General features: G+C 43.6%; 1 protein-coding gene across 14 annotated transcripts in view; it reads left to right on the forward strand.

Moving 5' to 3' along the window:
• Positions 1-18,733, forward strand: part of LOC145545898 (uncharacterized) — a 55,339-nt gene extending 36,606 nt beyond the window's left edge. For 5 of the 14 annotated variants that reach the window (XR_014082298.1, XR_014082286.1, XR_014082299.1 and 2 more), the window contains 2 exons: positions 437-467; positions 4,382-5,649. Coding sequence is in view for 2 of the 14 variants with exons in the window: in XM_081591246.1 (XP_081447372.1) it covers positions 437-467; positions 4,382-4,488 (138 nt within the window). In the remaining 12 variants the exon portion in view is untranslated. Of the gene's footprint in view, positions 1-436; positions 468-4,381; positions 5,650-8,960; positions 9,147-9,298; positions 10,130-14,169; positions 14,360-17,704; positions 17,869-18,033 lie in introns of those variants that run through there. The other 9 variants (XR_014082291.1, XR_014082305.1, XR_014082302.1 and 6 more) reach the window with 6 other exon arrangements.
• Positions 18,734-20,250: the final 1,517 nt, after the last annotated feature.

A 20,250-nucleotide genomic window follows, 5' to 3' on the forward strand; every position in this document is an offset into this window, starting at 1 on the left:
TGACCCAGGGACTGAACCCATGTCTCTTGTGCCTCCTGCATTGGCAGGAGGATTCTTTACCACTAGTGCTACCTGGGAACCTTTTGTCCCTGAAACAGGTCACAAAACCCTCACGTGAAGAGGTATCCTCCATATACTGGGAGGAAAGGAGCAACCTTATCGCCAAAGATGGTGGGGGTGGGGGTGGGGGTGGGGAATGACTGACAGGAATCTGAACACTTTGCTAAGTTCCCCCCAGCTTAATACATGAGCTCATAACCTATCACAGATTTCCACGACTTCCCATGCCTCATGAAATTTAGCATCATGGTGCTCTGGTTTGACTGCTTCTTTGGATCATTCATTCCCTTATGAGGACTTTAGGGCTCCGTATCAAGTAAAAATTACATTAAATAAATATGTATATCTTTCTCATGCTATCTGTCTCTTATTACAGAGCTCCAGAGGAGAACCTAGAAAGGCAGAAGGTAAAAGGCATTTTTCCTCCCCTATGATTATCCCAACACGGTAACTTTGATTCTTGAAGGTTCTTCTTGTGTCTTTAACTGCAGAACCTCCTGAAAGGGGTCTCATGCTCCCACTAGGGTCTTTTGGGGCCTTAGGCAGTCAGCTGAGACAGTAGCCAGGGCTAGGAGTCAGCGAGTGGAGAGCAAAAGTAGGGGATGCAGCTGCTGAGAAGGCAGCCAGAGGGGAGCGGGCAGTGGCAGGATGCCAGGGGTGGGGGGGAGGGGCATCTCTGGAGAGAGAGACAATCCTGTGAAATAATAGCAAATGAGTTTTTCTAACTGTTCATTCTCTGATTCAGTTGTGAAATATTGCCTGGATGTACTTGAATCACCTTCAGGGGCTTGTAAGCCACCCCCAAAGAGATTAAAGTGATTTCCCCAGAGAATCCCTTGACTTAATGACAGATCAATAAGGAATGAAAGAGAAAGCACTGCCATGTTGGGAAAAATAATTATTTCCTCCTGCTCGTAGGCAGATACAGGGCACTGTAGAGGCAGAGCAGCTAGGAATACAGTCTGCAGGAGAATGGAAAATTACCCTGGACTTCAAGGCTGGGGCTTCTTCCTGATCCACTGAGTTTTTGAGAACACAAGAGAAGGACTAGTTCCAAATCAGGAAAGGAGTATGTCAAGGCTGAATATTGTCACCCTGCTTATTTAACTGATATGCACACTGCAGTATGCCAGGCTTCCCTGTCATCACCAACTCCCGGAGTTTACTCAAACTCATGTCCATTGAGTCGGTGATGCCATCCAACCATCTCATCCTCTGTTGTCCCCTTCTCCTCCTGCCTTCAATCCTTCCCAGCATCAGGGTCTTTTCAAATGAGTCAGTTCTTTGCATCAGGTGGCCAAAGTATTGGAGGTTATTGATATTAAATATCTGAGGTTATTGATATTTCTCCCAGCAATCTTGATTCCAGCTTGTGCTTCATCCAGATTAGCATTTCTAGATTGCCGGAAGAAATATCAATAACCTCAGAGATGCAGATGACACCACATTTATGGCAGAAAGCAAAGAAGAACTAAAGAGCCTCTTGACAAAAGTGAAAGAGGGTAGTGAAAAAGTTGTCTTAAATCTCAACATTCAGAAAACTAAGATCATGGCATCTGGGCCCATCACTTCATGGCAAATAAAAGGGGAAACAATGAAAATGGTGACAGACTTTATTTTGGGGGGCTCCAAAATCACTGCAGATGGTGACTGCAGCCATGAAATTAAGACACTTGCTCCTTGGAAGAAAAGCTATGACCAACCTAGACAGCATATTAAAAAGTAGAGACATCACTTTGCCAACAAAGTCCGTCTACTCAAACTTTGGTTTTTCCAGTAGTCATGTATGGATGTGAGAGTTGGACTATAAAGAAAGCTGAGCACCAAAGAATTGATGCTTTTGAACTGTGGTGTTGGAGAAGACTCTTGAGAGTCCCTTGGATTGCAAGGAGATCCAACCAGTCCATCCTAAAGGAAATCAGTTCTGAATATTCATTGGAAGGACTGATGCTGAAGCTGAAACTCCAATACTATGGTCACTTGATGCGAAGAACTGACTCATTTGAAAAGACCCTGATGCTGGGAATGATTGAAAGCAGGAGGAGAAGGGGATGACAGAGGATGAGATGGTTGGATGGCATCACCGACTCAGTGGACATGAATTTGAGTAAACTCTGGGATTTGGTGATGGACAGGGAAGCCTGGCCTACTGCAGTCCATGCAGTCGCAAAGAGTCAGACACAACTGAGGGACTGAACTGAACTGAAGAGAAGGAGGAGGGGGCAGCGCCCGCTGCCGTGAGGCCCTCACTTGCTCCAGTTTTCAACTTGAGATGAAACGCCAACTTCCCTTCTGCTTAAATTTTTGTTGTTGTTCAGTAGGTAAGCCATGTTTGACTCCTTGGGACCCATGGACTGCAGCATGTCAGGCTTCCTTGTCCTTCACTATCTCTCAGAGTTTGCTCAAACTAATGTTTATTGAATCGGTGATGCCATGCAAGCATCTTTCTCTGTCACCCCCTTTTCCTCCTGTCCTCAATCTTTCACAGCATCAGGGTCTTTTCCAAAGGGGCCCTAAAATCTTTCTTGAACAACCCTGGGAGTAGAAGACTGAAATGAAGTACGTCCTCTGGACCACGCATTCTCTTTTCTCATTTAAAACTTCAGTCTGGATTTCAAACTTTTAACTGCAATGGACTGAATAGTTTCACATTAATACTCAGATGCATTTTTAACACACTACCACCTTCCAAAAAGAGAGGTATGCTTCCTGTTTCATAAAGGAAATGAAATGAGTTAAATGAGAAATACTTTCCCTATGGAAATAAAGCGCTACTTGCTCATGGCAAAGATCATTTTTATGTCTTCTAAGTAGCAGGGGATGCTCACTGAAACTAAACAGACGTCTCGACAGCTTTATTTGTTCTCTCTATTTTGGGCTCCATTATTGAAGCAATCTCTGTTGGCAGACACCGTTCTACCAACAATTTTTTGAGCAGTTAAAATTTTCTTCTCTTTAATGCAATAGAACTAAGCACATCCCTCTCAGGATAGTCAGGAGTGGGGTGGGGGTGGATGGGCCAGAGATGAGTATTGCATTCTTAATTGGATTTTATGCTGATCCAAAATGTATAACAGATATACAAATTACTCTTCACTCACATTTTAAGCATAGTAGGTAGGTTGCTACAAAAGTTTGGGATCTGAAGGACACAGAAAACTTCTCAACAGCCCTACTATCCTTCCTTAATTCCACTGAGAACCTCTTCTTTGATTTAAGGACTTATTAAGTACTGGGGCTCATGGCAGATGATTTTTTGGTTTTTTTATTTGGCCACACCATGCAGCATGTGGGATCTTAAGTTCCCTAACCAGGGACTGATCCCACTCCCCTTGCAATGGAAACCCAGAGTCTTAACCACTGGACCACCAGGGAAGTCCCTTAGCAGGTGATTCTGAGGAGTATTCAAAGAAGCAGGATGTTGCTCTGAACTGAACAGTATCAGAAAGTGGAGATAATTCTATCACTGGGAATCTTAATATTTCTTATCTAGAAAACATGGGAATGAAATGAGGCAAAAGCTATAACTGGTAAAAAAAAAAAAAGTAGCCGTCACTCATATTAGACAAATAGGAGAGATGTTTGGTTGTTTTTGTGGTTTGGACAATGTTCCTGTTTAGCCTATGGTCAGACATGATGATGAGGGGTTAGTCCATGATGTTGTCAGGGAAGGAAAGGTTTCCCCCTTCTCCCCATCTTGAGTTCTTGTGACTGGACAAATACTAAAACTGATGCAAGACAGATTAACAGGAGAAAAAGAAACACATTTAAAGTCATGGACTGAAAGTTTCATAGAAATGGGACCTAAGAAGTGATCAAAGCAGGGAGTTTATAATTTTTAGACAAAATAGTGATGAATTGACAGGACAAAGAAAGTTGGGCTTTGGGTGCTTAATTAATGAAAAATCTAAACAGTTTGGGCTGGGGGTAGTGAGTTAAAGAAGCAACAAGTTTGATTTATGTAAGGCTTCTCATCTCAAAATCTCTATCTCTAGTGATAAGTGCGTCTTTCTACCTCCAGATGTCTAGAGTGCACCTGTCACAGGAGAGGTTTATTTCCTGCTTTCAGGAAGATAGAGAGGAGGGTCAGGATGTCCCTCTTGCATTGGCTTTTTTGGCTCAGCAGTAAAGAATCTGCCCTCAATGCAGGAGACCTGGGTTCTATCCCTGGGTTGGGAAGATCCCTTGGAGAAGGGAATGGCTACCCACTCCAGTATTCTGGCCCGGATTCTCCATGGACAGAAGAGCCCTGGTACAGTCCATGGGGTCTCAAAGTGTTGGACACAACAGAGTGACTAATACTTTCACTTTTTTTCTTTAGGTAACATAATCAGTATGCCATGGAGGCACATGTTGGGGTGGCCTGGTCTGGGCCCCAACACTGTCATACTCTGCCTTGGCTCCAACGGTGGTCTTGTTGGAGGATGATGCTCAGTGGGTGGCCACGTCCAACAGCAGGACACCGCAGCCCAGCTCCCGGTGTCCCCCAACTTCTGGCTCCCAGGTGCTGCTTTTCTCTTGCTCATTGTTTTTGCCGTGAGTAACGGAACATTGCTAGTGTTCAGGTCCATTTCTCAGTTTAGACACCAAAGAGATGGGCCCTGAAAAAGCTAAGTGCTAACAGAGGAGGAAGCCCGTGCACTTAATCCACAGGAAGGTCTGAGAGAATTAGGGCAGGATGGAAATAGCCTGTGTGCCTCAAAAGGCCCCAGTCATGACATCCTGAAACCATGCAGGACCCTGTGGGGCTCCTGGACACAAAAGCCTACGTGTGTCCCCGCTTTCTCATTTGTAGGAAATACTTTTCTTTCAGACTCCATGATCTTCCCTGAGTTCCAAAGAGAGGTTCAAACAGTTGCTAATAGGGAAGGAAGGGGATGCAGAGACAGCGGAGGAACAGCCTAGAAACAACAGTGCAGCCTTAGGGCAGGGTCCTGCTTCTCCCATCAAAGAATATACATGGCAGGGTCTTCCCTGGTAGTTCAGTGGCCAAGACTCCACACTCCCAATGCCAGGGGCCCAGGTTCATCCGGGAGCCAGGGTTTGATCCCCAACTTGCATGCTGCAACAAAAAGATCCGCATGCCCCAACTAAGACCTGGTGCAGCCAAATAAATACTAATAAAAATTAACCCCCCCCGAAAGGATATACACAATATTTTTGAGCTGCCTTGCACATATTGATGGAGAAGGACATGGCAACCCACTCCAGTATTCTTGCCTGGAGAATCCCAGGGACAGAGGAGCCTGGTGGGCTGCCGTCTTTGGGGTCGCACAGAGTCAAACACGACTGAAGCGACTTAGCAGCAGCAGCAGCAGATACTGAAAGCACCACCAAGTGGAAGAAGTTAACAAGGATGTAGACCCCAGACCAGTTAGAACCAGTTAGAAGCTTGATGGTGCTGACACTCAATTACCTCACCACCAACCCATCAGAAGAATTTCCATGAACTGATCATGCCCTCCTCTTTGAACCGTTACCAGAAAACTCCTCACTCGCCCCTTCATGTCAGGACACACACCTCTGAGGGCATTAACCTGCTGTGGCCCCCTTTGTCTGGCAAAACAGTAAAGCTATTCTTCTATGAAAGTGAAAGTGTTTGTCACTCAGTCATGTCCAACTCCTTGGGACCCCATGGACTGTAGCCCACCAGGCTCCACTGTCCATGGAATTCTCCAGGCAAGAACATTGGAGTGGGTTGCCATTCCCTTCTCCAGGGCATCTTCCCGACCCAGGGATCGACCTCAGGTCTCCTGCATTGCAAGCAGATTCTTGACTGTCTGAGCCACAAGGGAAGCCTACTTCATCCAAAACTCTGTCTCTGAGATTCAATTTGGTACCAGTGTTCAGGGGCTTAATTTCAGTTACAATCCTAGTGTAACCATTGATGTACATGATTATGGCTTTGAATTATCAAAGAAATATTAAATGATACTCAGTGACTTCCTTTAAAGAAGGCAGTAGAAAAGCAATCCATTTTCAAACTATGATTGTGAAAATTATTAAAATGTTTAGAAAAAAGTATTCAGCATCAGAGTAGATACAGCCTCCAGCCTTTCCGCTGGGAAAGGTAAGAACACCTCTGAGATCTCTGATAAATCAGAGACCCTGAGGCTTCACTCTCCCACAACTCCTGGCCCTGTTGGGGGAGTGGATTCCCCTGTTGAGAAGAATCTGTTGGACCCAGACAGATCAAGTCCTTGCCCCTGGCATGTGCCAGGCTGATGGAGGAAGAATGGAACCAGTATGAGAGGAGAGGCACAGCCCTTGCTTGCCGGCAGGTGTGCGAGCAATCACTGTGCTTGGCCTTCAGTCTCAGGGACACAGTAGGCAACCCTCAGCCTGGCCTTTCACTACCAGCCAAATCGTACTGCTCACAGAACAGATTTTCCATAAATGTCAAAATGAGAAGAAACAGATAAGGCAAAACAGCAAATATCTGTATATTGAACTTCCAGGAGGGCCGTGGCAATGTCATAAGCTGACTATTAAGTGACTTAAAAGCCTGAGAAATGTCCTTGGGAGAAAAATCAGTAGTTCAGCAGTTGTGGAATGTTAGTGGGAGTGCGGAGAGAAGGGGGAAGACTGAGATAAGTAAAGATAATACACATAATAGCCAACACTTATCAGTGGTTTACTGTGTGCCAGGCACTGTTCTGTTTTCCACGTGTTAGTGTCGTCCTACAAAAATCCCATGAAACAGGTGCGGCCATTTCCTTCATTTTACAGGAGAGGAAATGGAGTACTGGGATGTCAAGTATCTTTCCCAAGTCATAGGACGAACTGGAGCTAGGATTTGAGTCCGAGCAGTCCAGTCTCAGAGTCTTGTACTAGTCATCATTCTGTCCTAGAACCACCTCATAATAAATCACCAACAGTGGTGTGGGTCCTGACCAGGCAGCCCCTGTCCGCCTATGGATTCCCCAGAGAAATGCGGAGTCTGCAAGTTGATTCTAAAATTTACATAAACCAGGCAAAAGAACTAGAATAACCAGAACAGTTTTAAAGAAGAGAAGAATGCTGTTGGAGAACTCACACTACGTGATTTCCGTGTTTACCATAAGCTACAGCAGTCAAGACAGCATGGTAGGGCAGGAAGGTGAATCAGTGGAAAAGAACAGAGTCCAGAAATAGATCCACATATATGTGGTCAGTTGATCTTTGGCAAAGACAAAGAGATAATTCAATGGAGAAAGGTTTTTCAAGAAATGATGTTAGAATAATTAAATATCCATATGCAAAAAAAGAACTTCAATTCATACTTCACACCTTAAAAAAAATGAACTCTAAAAGGACTTAGACATAAACGTAAAACTTAAAATTGCAAAACTTTTAGGAGAAAGCATTATGGCTTTGGGTTAGGCTGAGATTTCTTAGATACGACACTAAAAGCATAACCTATAAAATAAAAAAATAATAGTGTGTTTCTTCAAACTTAAATACTTCTGCTATTCAAAAGACACATTAAAAAGTGAAAAGACAAGCCACAGACTGGGAAAGCATATTTACAAAATGTATGTCTGATAAAGGCTCTGAATCCAGAATATATAAAGAACTCATAAAACTCAATGGAAAATAGTCAACTAAATGGGTAAAATATTTGAACAGACACTTCCCCCAAGATGATATATAAGTTGCAAAAAAAAGCACATAGAAAAATGTTCAAATTGGTTAGTCATTAGAGAAATGCCAACTTAAACCACAGTGAGATCCACTACACACCTATTAGAACGGTTAAAATAAAAAACCCAGCAAACTCAAGTTCTGGTGAGGATGCAAAGCAACTGCAGTGCTCATACACTGCTAGCAGGATTGCAAAAAATACAGTCCATTTGAAAATAGTTTGGCAGTTTTGTACAAAGTTAAACACTTACCATTCAACCCAGAAAGGCCGTTAGTGTGTATTTACCCAAGAGAATTGAAAATCTGTTTATAGTAGCTTTATTCATAATTACCCCAAACTGGAAACAACCCAAAAGGCCCTCAAGTAGAGAATAGGTAAATAAAATGTGGTGCATTCATACAACAAAATTCAGCAATTAAAAAGGATGAACTATTGGTGTACAGAACGGCATGGATGAATATCAATTGCTTTACGTTAAGTGGAAGAAGCCAGATTCAAGACTACATATTATATGTTTTCATTTATATGACATTTAGGAAAAGGCAAAAAGCTATGGTTTTTCCAGTAGTCATGTATGAATTTGAGAGTTGGACTATAAAAAAGGCTGAATACCAAAGAATTGATGCTTTTGAACTGTGATGTTGAAGAAGACTCTTGAGAGTCCCTTGGACTGCAAGGAGATCCAACCTGTCCATCCTAAAGGAAATCAGTTCTGAATATTCATTGGAAGGACTGACGCTGAAGCTCTAGTACTTTGGTCACCTGATGCGAAGAGCTGACTCATTAGAAAAGATCCTGATGCTGGGAAAGACTGAAGGCAGGAGGAGAAGGGGACGACAGAGGATGAGATGGTTGGATGGCGTCACCGACTCAATGGACATGAGTTTGAGCAAGCTCTGGGAGATGGTTAAGGACAGGGAGGCCTGGTATGCTGCAGTCCATGGGGTTGCAAAGAGTCAGACACAACTGAGTGACTGAACAACAACAATAGGGACAGAAAACAGAGCAATAGTTGTAGGGACTGGGCTAGGGGAAAGGTTGACTACAAACTGGACCAGGGAATTTTTTGCGGCTGATAGAACTCGTCCATATCTTGATTGTGGTAGAAGACTGTAGTCAAAACCAAGAATACTATGCACTAAAAAGGGTGAATTTTACTGTATGTAAATTATATCTTAATATTTTAAACGGAAAAAAAAAGGAAGTTTGCAGAAACTTGTGAGGCACTGACCAGAATTGATTAATCCTACAAGAGATTTTTTCCCCCCCAAAATAGGGCCAGTGTCCTTAGAAGCTCCATCAACTATCAATTTCCAGGGCAGAGAAACCTAAACTCAAGACAGTTTGCCAGCTGCTGATCGGTGGCTTGAAACCTAAGGGTGGCTGGACTCCCCCCAGGCTCTTGTCTGCATGGGGAAAGTACCAATGGCAACAGACAGCAAGCGGGAGGCTGGCTCCTGGGGTGAGTGGCCAGACCAGCTGACCCTCCTGTCTCCCAGCACTTCTCCACCCCACTCTTCTGGTTCCTTTGGGTGACTCCTTCCTTTTTTCCCATGTGACCTGGAGAGCTGTCAATCATGATGACTTTGTACCCCATCTCACCTCTCACCTCAGGACAGACACATGAGTCAGGGGGACAGAGTCAAGCAACTACTCCAGGCCACAGTGATTCATTCAGGGAAGGCACAAGACCCAAGCGAGGCCAAACAGCATCTTCCTGGAGACCACTACACTGATGTTGGGAGAGAGATTTTCTTTCTTACTGAAGATGACAGAATTGGGACTATTTAGAGCCAAGGCTACTGGTGGTCATTACCTAGAGACAGTAATCAGGAGAGCCGAGAACTGGGGAGGGGACCAGAACCCTGATAACATGCTCTGAGCCTCTGGATCCCATGCACGGAGCGAGAACTGCCCCTAAGCCTCCCAATTACTGAACCATTAAGTCCCCTTTCCTCTTGACTGGTTTCTCTCTACTTGAGGGTCTTCACTGACACACAGCTAAATCCTGTCCTGTGGTCACGCACTGCTGAGTGTTCTGTTAGTATGAGTTCAGCCAACAGTAACGGACACCTGCTTCTTGCTGGGTACTGGGGACGCTGGGCCTGCACAGACATGGTTTTTGCCCTGGAGGAACTCACAGTTTCCTGGAGGAGACAGATATGTCAGCAAATGGTAAGTGGTCAGATAAACATTAGCTAATGTGAGGTACTATTAAGAACCCAGAAACCCAGCACTCACCCTAGCCTAGGGCTTCAAACAAGGCTTTTTGGAAGTGACTCCTGAGCTGAGTCTTGAAGAATCACTCAGTGGAAAGAGTGGAGGATGAGTGTTCGGACAGAGACATGAGTAAAAATCCGGCAGGGTGAAGTACCATGATGTGTTCAGAGAAACACAAACCTTTTTTCTAGAAGAGTTCAGTAAAACTTTCTGTGTTGATGGAAATGTTTTATCTCTGTGTTGTCCATTATGTACCCTTTAGCAATTAAGCACTTGAAATGTGGATAGTGCAACTAAGAAGCTAAATTTTTAATTTGATTTCATCTTAATCAAAATTTAAAAGAGCTGCAGGCAACCACTGACTATCATCTTGGACAGCTCGACAGCTCTGGTGAAGTGCAAGGCAGAAGTGGTAGGGACAGAGCAGGCTGAGAGAGCTCAGAGAAGGGCCACAGATGCCATTTGAGGGGTGCTGGACTTTAACTTATAGGTGATGGGAAGTTTCTGGAAGGTTGCATACCGAAAAGTGACTGGGTCATCTCATTGGACCAGGGGCTGGGAAGGAGCAGAGGAAGACTGGAGTCAGAAGGGCACTGCTGGAGCTCAAGGGAGGAGTTATAAGGGTCCAAGACATGACAAATACAGAAGGGCTGGTGGGGAGGGAGCTGATTCCTGAGGCTTAAAGAGCAGAGATCAGCAGGACCAAGTGGTCTCTTGGTTTTGGAGTGTGAAGTTGTGTTTCTTTCTTGGAAAGGTTTATAAGAAAGATGGATTCTTGGGTGGAGGGGGCACTCAGACTGGGTGCTGCTCCCCGGCAGAGGGACTGGAGGTTGGGAGAGGCTCCGGCAGCAGCTGCTGGAATCCAAGGCCCTACTTCCTTGCAAGGCTGGCTCTGTCAAGGTCAAAGGTGCAGAGGGAAGGAATATCTTGCTTGGCTGTTGTTTCTCATTAAATTGAAGGATCAGAGCAGCCTTGAAAACTACTGAGTCAGATTGTAAATATTGACACCAACTTCCACAGTACCAATTACAGGAGCGGGAAGCCTCCCAAAAAGATAAAGAGGCAATTTAAAGAAAACACGTGAATTATTTAGTAAAGTCAAAGTATCATTGAGAGTCAGAGCCTCCCCCTGTTACTGGGCCTCCCCTGGGTCTGGTCGGTGGGGAATAGGCTTCCCTTAGCTTCAAGACAGGGCTATGGCCTGAATAACCGGGTGGGAATGGGGGTCCCCAAGCTTAGGCCTTTTTTACTATATAGTAATGACTGAGCGACTGAGCATGCATTCACACCCAATAAAGAGATTATCCTCTATCTGCGATGGGCGGCCAAGGTTCCCTCCATCTCTAGTTTCTTACAGTTCACTCACTTACACATCATATATTTATTGAATGGCTACTATGTGTCAAACCCTCTGATAGAAGCTGGGACTACTGAGACAAGCCACAGACCTTGCCTCCAAGGAACTTTGTGGGAAGACTATAATACAGTGGATAATATTCACTGAGACACACTATGCACCACTCTGCTGGGTGCATTTTACATGGATTTAATTTTTCTGAAACCCTACAAGGCAAGAACTGTCATTAATCCTCAGTTTATGAATGAGGAAACAGAAACACAGAGATCTGAAGTAACTTACCCAAGTATCTAGGACCCACTCACTGAAAACATTTAACCTGAATCCTGGAATAGGCAGACTTTACATACATACATCTATATGTATATATATATTTTTATTGAAGCATAACTGACTTAAAAATTTAGTTTCAGGTATACATAGTGATTTGATATCTTAATACATTACAAAATAATCACCACTGGAATAAAGTAACTTCTGTTGAGAGACTGAACATACAAATGGAAAATAGATCCTTTATAAAAATAGAACCCTTTCCCATAATCTATAGCATTCCATCCAGGAAACCAATCCATCATCTATAGTAACCAGCTGAGGAAGCCAGCTTGTTATCTATAAGTCAGACTTACAGGATGTCAGATCACCATCTGTCATAGCCACCAGCCCAGGAAGCCAAAAAATAACCCTGGTAACAACTGGTCTCAAGTAGCTAGGATTTGATTAATAACTGACAGTGACCCTAGTTTTTGTCCCTGCTTCCAACTTGGGACCAACCAGAGGAAGCCAATATGGGCCCTTAACCAGTCGCACAGATCGCCTAGCGTCTAGCCTCTCATCTTCAGCTTCCCCAGGCCAGCAGCCTCCAGTTGGGGCACATTTGAAGCTTGCACTTTTATAAAGCTTTCCCACTCCTCTGCCTGCCTTAGTGTCTCTGCCAACCACAATTAATAGTGGCTAATTCTTGTTTATCGCCACACTGTAAAGGGCCAGATAGAAAATATTTTTTGGCTCTTTGGGCCATTCAGTCTCTTACCAACTACTCAGTCCTGCTGTTAAAACATGAATCAACCATGGACATTATGAATGGGCACGGCTGTGTTCTACTAACACCTTATCCATAAGAGCAACTTGTGAGCAACTTGTGAGTTGTGCCAGGGGGCTGATTCCGGAGGCTTTAAGAGGCTAGATCAGCAGGATCAAGGGGTCTCTTGGTTTGGAGGGTGGAATAGCATCTTTTTCTTGGAAAGGTTTACAAGAAAGATGGATTCTCGGGTGGTGGGGCTTGGACAGGGTGCTGCTCCCAGGACTTAGTTTGCTAAACCTGGTTTTAAGCTATGCTGCTTCTTTAGTAAGTGTCAGCACAAACTCCAAGCTTCCAGAAAAAGTACTGACACTTAACTTTTGTAGAGGAGGGTTTCCTTTCTAAAGCACTTTCCCATCTAAAGTACGTTCCAAGACCTGATTTTTGATGTGTGTGTATGGGGCCAGGGGGTCTTCCCACACCAACAAGCAATTCTTGGGACACTAGTTGTGTGTCCTACAATTCAACTCAGTCCTGATATTATCTACCTGGAGATGGCATCAGATCGCATAGGCTGAGGCTCAGTTCCGCAAGACCGCTCCCTCGACTCCTCACCTCCACCCCCAGATTAGCTCCTGTGCTTCTGACTGACTAGCTATAGGCTGGAGAGTCCAATGACTCCTCCTTGGACTTCAATGTCAGTCACTAGTTCAGGTTGTTACCTGTACTTCTAACTGACTGGCTTATAAATCAGAGGTTCCCATGACCCTCTCCTTGATTTTCATTAATTTGCTAATGCAGACTTATAGAACTCAGAGAAACATTTTACTTACTAGATTACTGGTATACAGTGAAAGACTACAGCTCAGGAACAGACAGAAGGAAGATGCATAGGGCAAGATACAGGGAAAAGTTGTAGCACTTCTGTGCCCTCTCCAGGCACACCTCTTTCCCCAAATCTCCACATGTTCACCAACCTGGAGGTCCTCCAAATACCATACAGTTGGGATTTTTATGGAGATTTCACCACTTCAGAATGATCCATCAATAACTCCATTTTCACCCTTTTTCCCTTTTCAAGAGGAAGCAGGGGTAGGGCTGAATATTCCAAGTTTCTAATTATGGTTTGGTCCTTCCAGCCTGGAGCCATGTAGGAGTCCAGCAGAATCTCCTCTTTAGAATACAGTTCACTGCTATCCTCCAGGAAATTACAAGGGTTTCAGGAGCTCTGTGTCAAGACTGGGGAACAGAGACCAACAGATATTTTCTATTATCTCACACCATCTGGTAGTTAATTTGGTCCTGCCAGATTACAAGCTCTTTGAAGTAAAAAACTATGTTTTATTCATTTTTCTGTTCTCCCTACAGGGATTACTTGGTGCCAGGGAGGGCACACAGTAGATTCTCAGTAAATATTTGTTAGAATAAGTTGAACCGAATTAAATAATCACAATGATTTGGTAACACTGAGAACTTAAAGGTTGTTATTCCCATTGTACAGAAGACAAAGCAGAGGCTTAGAGAATGAAGTGACTGTTTATCTAGAGGTTTTTGCAAAGCAAGAATCTGGACCCTGGTTTTGAGCCCTGCTGCCTTTTGGGCAGGACAGACTCCTCCCTTGCTGGGCTTATTCAAGAGCCCCATGGAGGCAAGCTGCTGTTGATTTTCCTTTGTCTATTTGAATTCTGTGATTTTGTAATAGTCTAAGCACTGAACAAGCCTTCCCCTTTCCCCTCCCATTGCGCTGAAGTGAAACCTTGGGGAGTGAGTTGTTCTGTAAAAGCCAAGATGTTGAAGTGATGGGGTTTATCCCTTTAACCCTCAGACAGTTTTAAAAGGTTTATATAGAAATCTCCCTGACAGGCACTGCTCTCTTTTCTCCATCAGAAAGCCCCGAAGAGAATTTAGCTCTTTGTGCTAAAACATGGGCCATGACTACAGATACCAGTGGCTGGGCTCTGGGGTAACTCCAGATGCCCTCATGACATCAGGACATGCGAAGCGGCAAATAACCTGCACTTCTTTGAGGTTATTATTGTTTGCTTGTTTTAAATAGATGTTTCTGGCTTCCCTGTAACAGTTAGGTTGTCATCTATCACTTAGCGAAATCGAAGGAAGATTTCTGCATGAAATAACATTCCTCTCTTCTTAAAATTTGCTGTCTCTTTTTTCCCATGGGCCTGTTAACCAAGCTCGGTTAAAACTCAGCAAGGTAAGGATTTCCCTGGTGGTCCAGTGGCTAAAACTCCGTACTCTCAATGCAATGAGCCTGAGTCCGATCGCTGGTCAGGAAGCAAGATCCCATATGTCACAACTAAGAGTTCACATGCTGCAACTAAGAGATTCTGTAGTGAGGATCAAAGAGCCTGTGTGCTACAACTAAGATCTGGTGCAGCCAAATAAACAAATAAAAATAAGTATTAAAAAAAACACAAAACTCAGCAAGGAGAGAAAACTTTTCCTCTACTAGTTTAGGTCCAGTGATCAGGGGTTAACTGATAATAGACAGATCACTGGAGGAAAAATGCACAAATTTTATTCATAGGCATGTGGGAGCATTCAGATGAAATGGCTCACTGACTATCTAGAAATAGGAGTTTCCATACCAACTTAACAGGGGAAAGGGAAGGGGAGAAAGGGCTTCTGTGGGAAGGACAAATGAGCCTTTTTTTAGGGAAGACAAATTGACTTTCAGGGAAACAAATGGAAGGTATGAGCGTTTGTGATACTGTTAGTTTATATAATTTCTCATCCAGTGATTGGTTTTCTCTTGGGAGCCAAGATTCCTGGAAGAAGGGATTTACGGCACCTTCACTTTCAAAGATTTTACCTTGTAGTCAGATAAGGGAAGTTCCAAAAGGCTTCTTTCTATACCTGCTGGGTCTCAAATGTCTTCAGTTTATGTTTTTATTAGTTACTTATTTTGGCTGTGCCGGGTCTTCATTGCTGTGTGCAGACTTTCTCTAGTGGAGGCTACTCTTCACTGTGATGCACGGGCTTCTCACTGCGGTGGCCTCTCTCGTTGCAGAGCACAGACTCTAGGTGCAGGGGCTTCAGTAATTGCGGCATGTGGGCTTAGTTGCTCTGAGGCAAGTGGAATCTTCCCGAGCCAGGGATCGATCCTGTGTCCCCTGCATTGGCAGGTGGATTCTCATCCACTGCACCACAGGGAAGTCCCTCAAATGTCTTCAGTTTAAAATAATACTCAGGATTTCCCTGGTGGTTCAGTGGCCAAGACTCCGAGCTCCCAATGCAGGGGCCTGGTTCAACTCCCTGATCAGGGAACTAGATCCCACATCCCATAACTAAAACCTGACACAGCCTAATTAATTAATTAAGAAATAATACTCATACCAACTCCAGGGACCTGAAAGGTCCTCACAAAGGGAAATGGGCTCTGAGTTAGGATCAAACAAATGCATGAGCTTTAGTGACATGTATGATGACACTTCAGAGTCATTTTAAAAAATGCTTTGCTTCTTAGCTGAGCTCTGGGCAAGTGAGGTTGCCAGGAAGCTGAGTAAAGGAGAGGTGTCTAGACAGAGAAAAGTTCAGTTCAGTTCAGTTCAGTTCAGTCGCTCAGTCGTGTCCGACTCTCTGCGACCCCATGAATTGCAGCACACCAGGCCTCTCTGTCCATCACCAACTCCCGGAGTCTACCCAAACTCATGTCTATCGAGTCAGTGATGTCATCCAACCATCACATCCTCTGTCGTCCCCTTCTCCTCCTGCCCCCAATCCTACCCAGTATTAGGGTCTTTTCCAATGAGTCAACTCTTCGCATGAGGTGGCCAAAGTATTGGAGTTTCAGCTTCAACATCAGACCTTCCAATGAACACCCAGGATTGATCTCCTTTAGGATGGATTGATTGGATCTCCTTGCAGTCCAAGGGACTCTCAAGAGTCTTCTCCAACACCATAGTTCAAAAGCATTAATTATGCGGCGCTCAGCTTTCTTCACTGTCCAACTCTCACATCCATACATGACCACTGGAAAAACCATAGCCTTGACTAGACGGACTTTTGTTGGCAAAGTAATGTCTCTGCTTTTAAATATGCTATCTAGGTTGGCCATAACCTTCCTTCCAAGGAGTAAGCGTCTTTGAATTTCATGGCTGTAATCACCATCAGCAGTGATTTTGGAGCCCAAAAAAATAAAGTCTGACACTGTTTCCACTGTTTCCCCATCTATTTCTCATGAAGTGATGGGACCAGATGTCATGATCTTAGTTTTCTGAACGTTGAGCTTTAAGCCAACTTTTTCACTCTCCTCTTTCACTTTCATCAAGAGGCTCTTTAGTTCTTCACTTTCTGCCATAAGGGTGGTGTCATCTGCATATCTGAGGTTATTGATATTTCTCCCAGCAATCTTGATTCCAGCTTGTGTTTCTTCCAGCCCACTGTTTCTCATGATGTACTCTGCATATAAGTTAAATAAGCAGGGTGACAACATACAGCCTTGACGTAGTGGATCCCAATTCCAGAGAGCGAGAGCAGCCCTCTGAGATGCAGCTGTTTGGAGCTGGGTAGGAGCTTGAAAAGTCCAGTGACAACTGAGGGACCCTGGTGGGCAAAGTCATGAAGGTCCATCTTAGGGCTTCATTCTTAGACAGAGGTTTCCCTCTGTCCTCCAGACACTAATAAGTAATTCATTTATACTCTCATCTCTCTCACTGCTGCCCCCACTCCCCCGCCTCTCTTTCCATTTCTCAATCTCTCTCTTACTCTCTCAACATTCTAAAGGTAAACTAACACAAAATTATAAAGGTACAAAGGGTATGGAGTACAAAATTAGTCCTTCTCCTACCCCTAAGCTGCAGAACTGCCCCCACGAGTGACTAGTGTCCAGTTTCTAGGTGTCCATATGCTTTTGTTTTTACACAAATGATAAAACAAAATACTGTTTGGCATCTTATTTTCATTTTCACTTTAAACAATACACCTTTGAAACCAGTTCATGTTGATATGGGAAGAACTTTCTTTTTCTTGTAATGGACACAATGGTATTTCATTGCATGGCAGTACTGTTGTTCATTTAATGAGCCTCCTGGTGTGTTACTCCTCCTATGGTTGCAAGTGGCATAAAACAAATAGCCTGTGCATGTCCAGATGCAGCAGTAAGAGCAAATTCTTAGATGTGAAATTGCTGGCTAAAGGGTGTGAAAATGTTAAGACTGGATAGCAATGTTCTCAATTTAAAAGGGCAGTGTGAGGTGGACCTCCCTGGTGGTCTGGTAGCTAAGACTCTGCGCTCCCAGTGAAGGGGGTCCAATGTTTGATCTCTGATCAGGGAACTAGATCCCACATGTTGCAACTAAGAGTTTGCATGCTGCAACTGAAGATCCCACAGGCTGCAACTAGGGCCTGATACAGACAAATGAATACATACATAAGTAAATTAAAAAAAATTTTTTTATTGCAGTGTGAAGTATGATGCTGAGGTGGGCACTAGAGCTCTGTATGAATACAGTCTCAGGAGAATGCATCTATTAGGTGGAGAAAATCTGCACAAACCTTTCTTTTCATGACAATTTGGATTACTATACAATAGGCTTTCAATAAATGTGAGGAATTCACTGAAAAAAAGAGTACCAAAGAAATCCTAGGTGTTGTATCTGTAGGAGAAAGAGGTGTAGATGTGCCTAATCACTCAGTTATGTCCGAATCTGTGCGACCCTATAGACTATAGCCTGCCAGGCTCCACTGTCCATGGGATTTTCCAGGAAAAAATACTGCCATTTCCTCCTTCAGGAGATCTTCCTGACCCAGGGATTGAACCCGTGTCTCCTGCACTGCCGGCAGATTCTTTACCACCGGGCCACCGGAGAAGCCCAGGAGAGAGAGGAGTAGACCAGACCCAGCCTGATCGAGACCTTCTGCTTCTAGCGCTCTTACCTGTTCCACACGTCCCACAAGCCTTCCGCTTTCTCCATCTGCTCCCCTCTGGGCTTCACTTCCTTTCCCTCCCAGCTTAACTCCTGTGTATCAGTAGTTGTCCATGTCTCCAGCTCCTATTATTTTTCCCATCCATGACACATGCTTTTAAACACCTCACAATTTGTACCCACTCCCTGCCCCTCCACTAGTTTACCAAGCAATGCTGGAGAAATTCTATCCTTGGGGCAATCACAGATTCAAGTCTATCAGGCTCAGCTGGGACTATGGCATGGTCTGACAGTCCGTTTACCTGTTTCTCAGCAGCTCTTCCTTCCACTGTCCTCCTTCTCTTGTCTCAGTGTCCACCATGCTGACCACAGCCAACTGGGCCCTAAGTGTCCCTCCTTTCTCATCTTCTTAAATACCTTGTTTGTTATTCCTTCTATTGTGTATCTTCAACTACTTCCTCTTTGTTCATCTCTTTCTATAAAACTTATTTTATGTTCATTCTTTCTTCACAGTTCACAAACCAGGCATCTAGTACATGCTCAATAAATCCCTTTATAAAACCAAATTTTTCAGGTATAATTTACAAATAAAATGGACATTTTAAGTATATAGCTCATTGAGGGACCTCCCTGGTTGGTCCAGTGGCTAAGACTCCCGATGCAGGGGGCCTGGATTTGATCCCTGGTCAGGGAACTAGATCCCACATGTTGCAACTAAAGTTTCTGCATGCCACAACTAAAGATCTTGCATGCCACAAGGAAGATCAAAGATTCCACGTGCTGCAACTAAGACCTGGTGCAGCCAAATAAATAAATATAAAAGATAAAATATATAGTTCATTGAGCCATCACCACCTTAATCAAGGTACAGAAATTTCCCATCAACCTAGAAAGTTATTCCCTGCCCCTTTGTGGTCAACCTATGACCACCTCTTCCAGGTAATCATCCATTTGATTTCAATCATTTGGCTTAATTTTGCCTCTTCTAGAATTTCATACAAATGGAATCATGTTATCTGTACTCTTTTGTCTCTAACTTCTTTTACTTAGTATAATGTTTCTGAGACTTATCCATATTGTTCCTTGAATTAACAATTTGTTCCTTTTTAATGTTGAGTAATATTCCATTTATGGATATACTACAATGTTTTAAATCTATTTACCTGTTGGAGGCTAGCTGGTTGTTTCCAGATTTTGGCTAGTAGGAATAAGGTAGCCATGAACAATTGGACACAGGTCTGGATAAAAAGTTTCATTTATCTTGGGTAAATCTCTAGGAGTAGAAATGTTAGATCATAGAGTAGGTATATGTTTAAATTTAAAAGAAAATTCCAAACTGGTTTTGGTTTCCAAAACCAAAGTGGTTTTATCATTTTACATTCCCATGAGCAGTTATGAGAATTCTAATTGTTTTATGTCTTTGCTAACAATTACTACTGTCAGTCTTTTAAGTTTTAGTCATTCTAGTGACTGTGACGAAGAAGGCAATGGCACCCCACTCCAGTACTCTTGCCTGGAAAATCCCATGAACGGAGGAGCCTGGTAGGCTACAGTCCATGGGGTCGCTAAGAGTCAGACACGACTGAGCGACTTCACTTTCACTTTTCATTTTTATGCACTGGAGAAGGAAATGGCAATCCACTCCAGTGTTCTTGTCTGGAGAATCCCAGGGATGGCGGAGCCTGGTGGGCTGCCATCTATGGGGTCGCACAGAGTCGGACACGACTGAAGCGACAGCAGCAGCAGCAGCAGCAGCAGCAGCAGCAGTGACTGTGAAATGGTATACGTCATTTGGTTTCAATTTGCATTTCTTTAATGACTAATGATGCAATATACCTTTTCATGTGCTTATTGGCCATTTGTATATTTTTCTTTGTGAAGTGGCTGTTCAAGTCTTTTCACTATTTTTTTATTGTGCTTTTTAATTGGTGTATGAATTTAATTGTGTTTTGAAATTGATGTGTGAATTTTTATATAATATCTATACAAACTCTTTGCAGAATATGAGTTACAAATATAGAGTGGGATCTAGACATATCCTAGCCCATGACTTGCCTGTTCATTTTCTTAATAATGTCTTTTG

The sequence above is a fragment of the Giraffa tippelskirchi genome, chromosome 4 (genome assembly GCF_054371585.1).
Source record: "Giraffa tippelskirchi isolate mGirTip1 chromosome 4, T2T-mGirTip1v1.2.pri, whole genome shotgun sequence".
NCBI lineage: Eukaryota > Metazoa > Chordata > Mammalia > Artiodactyla > Giraffidae > Giraffa > Giraffa tippelskirchi.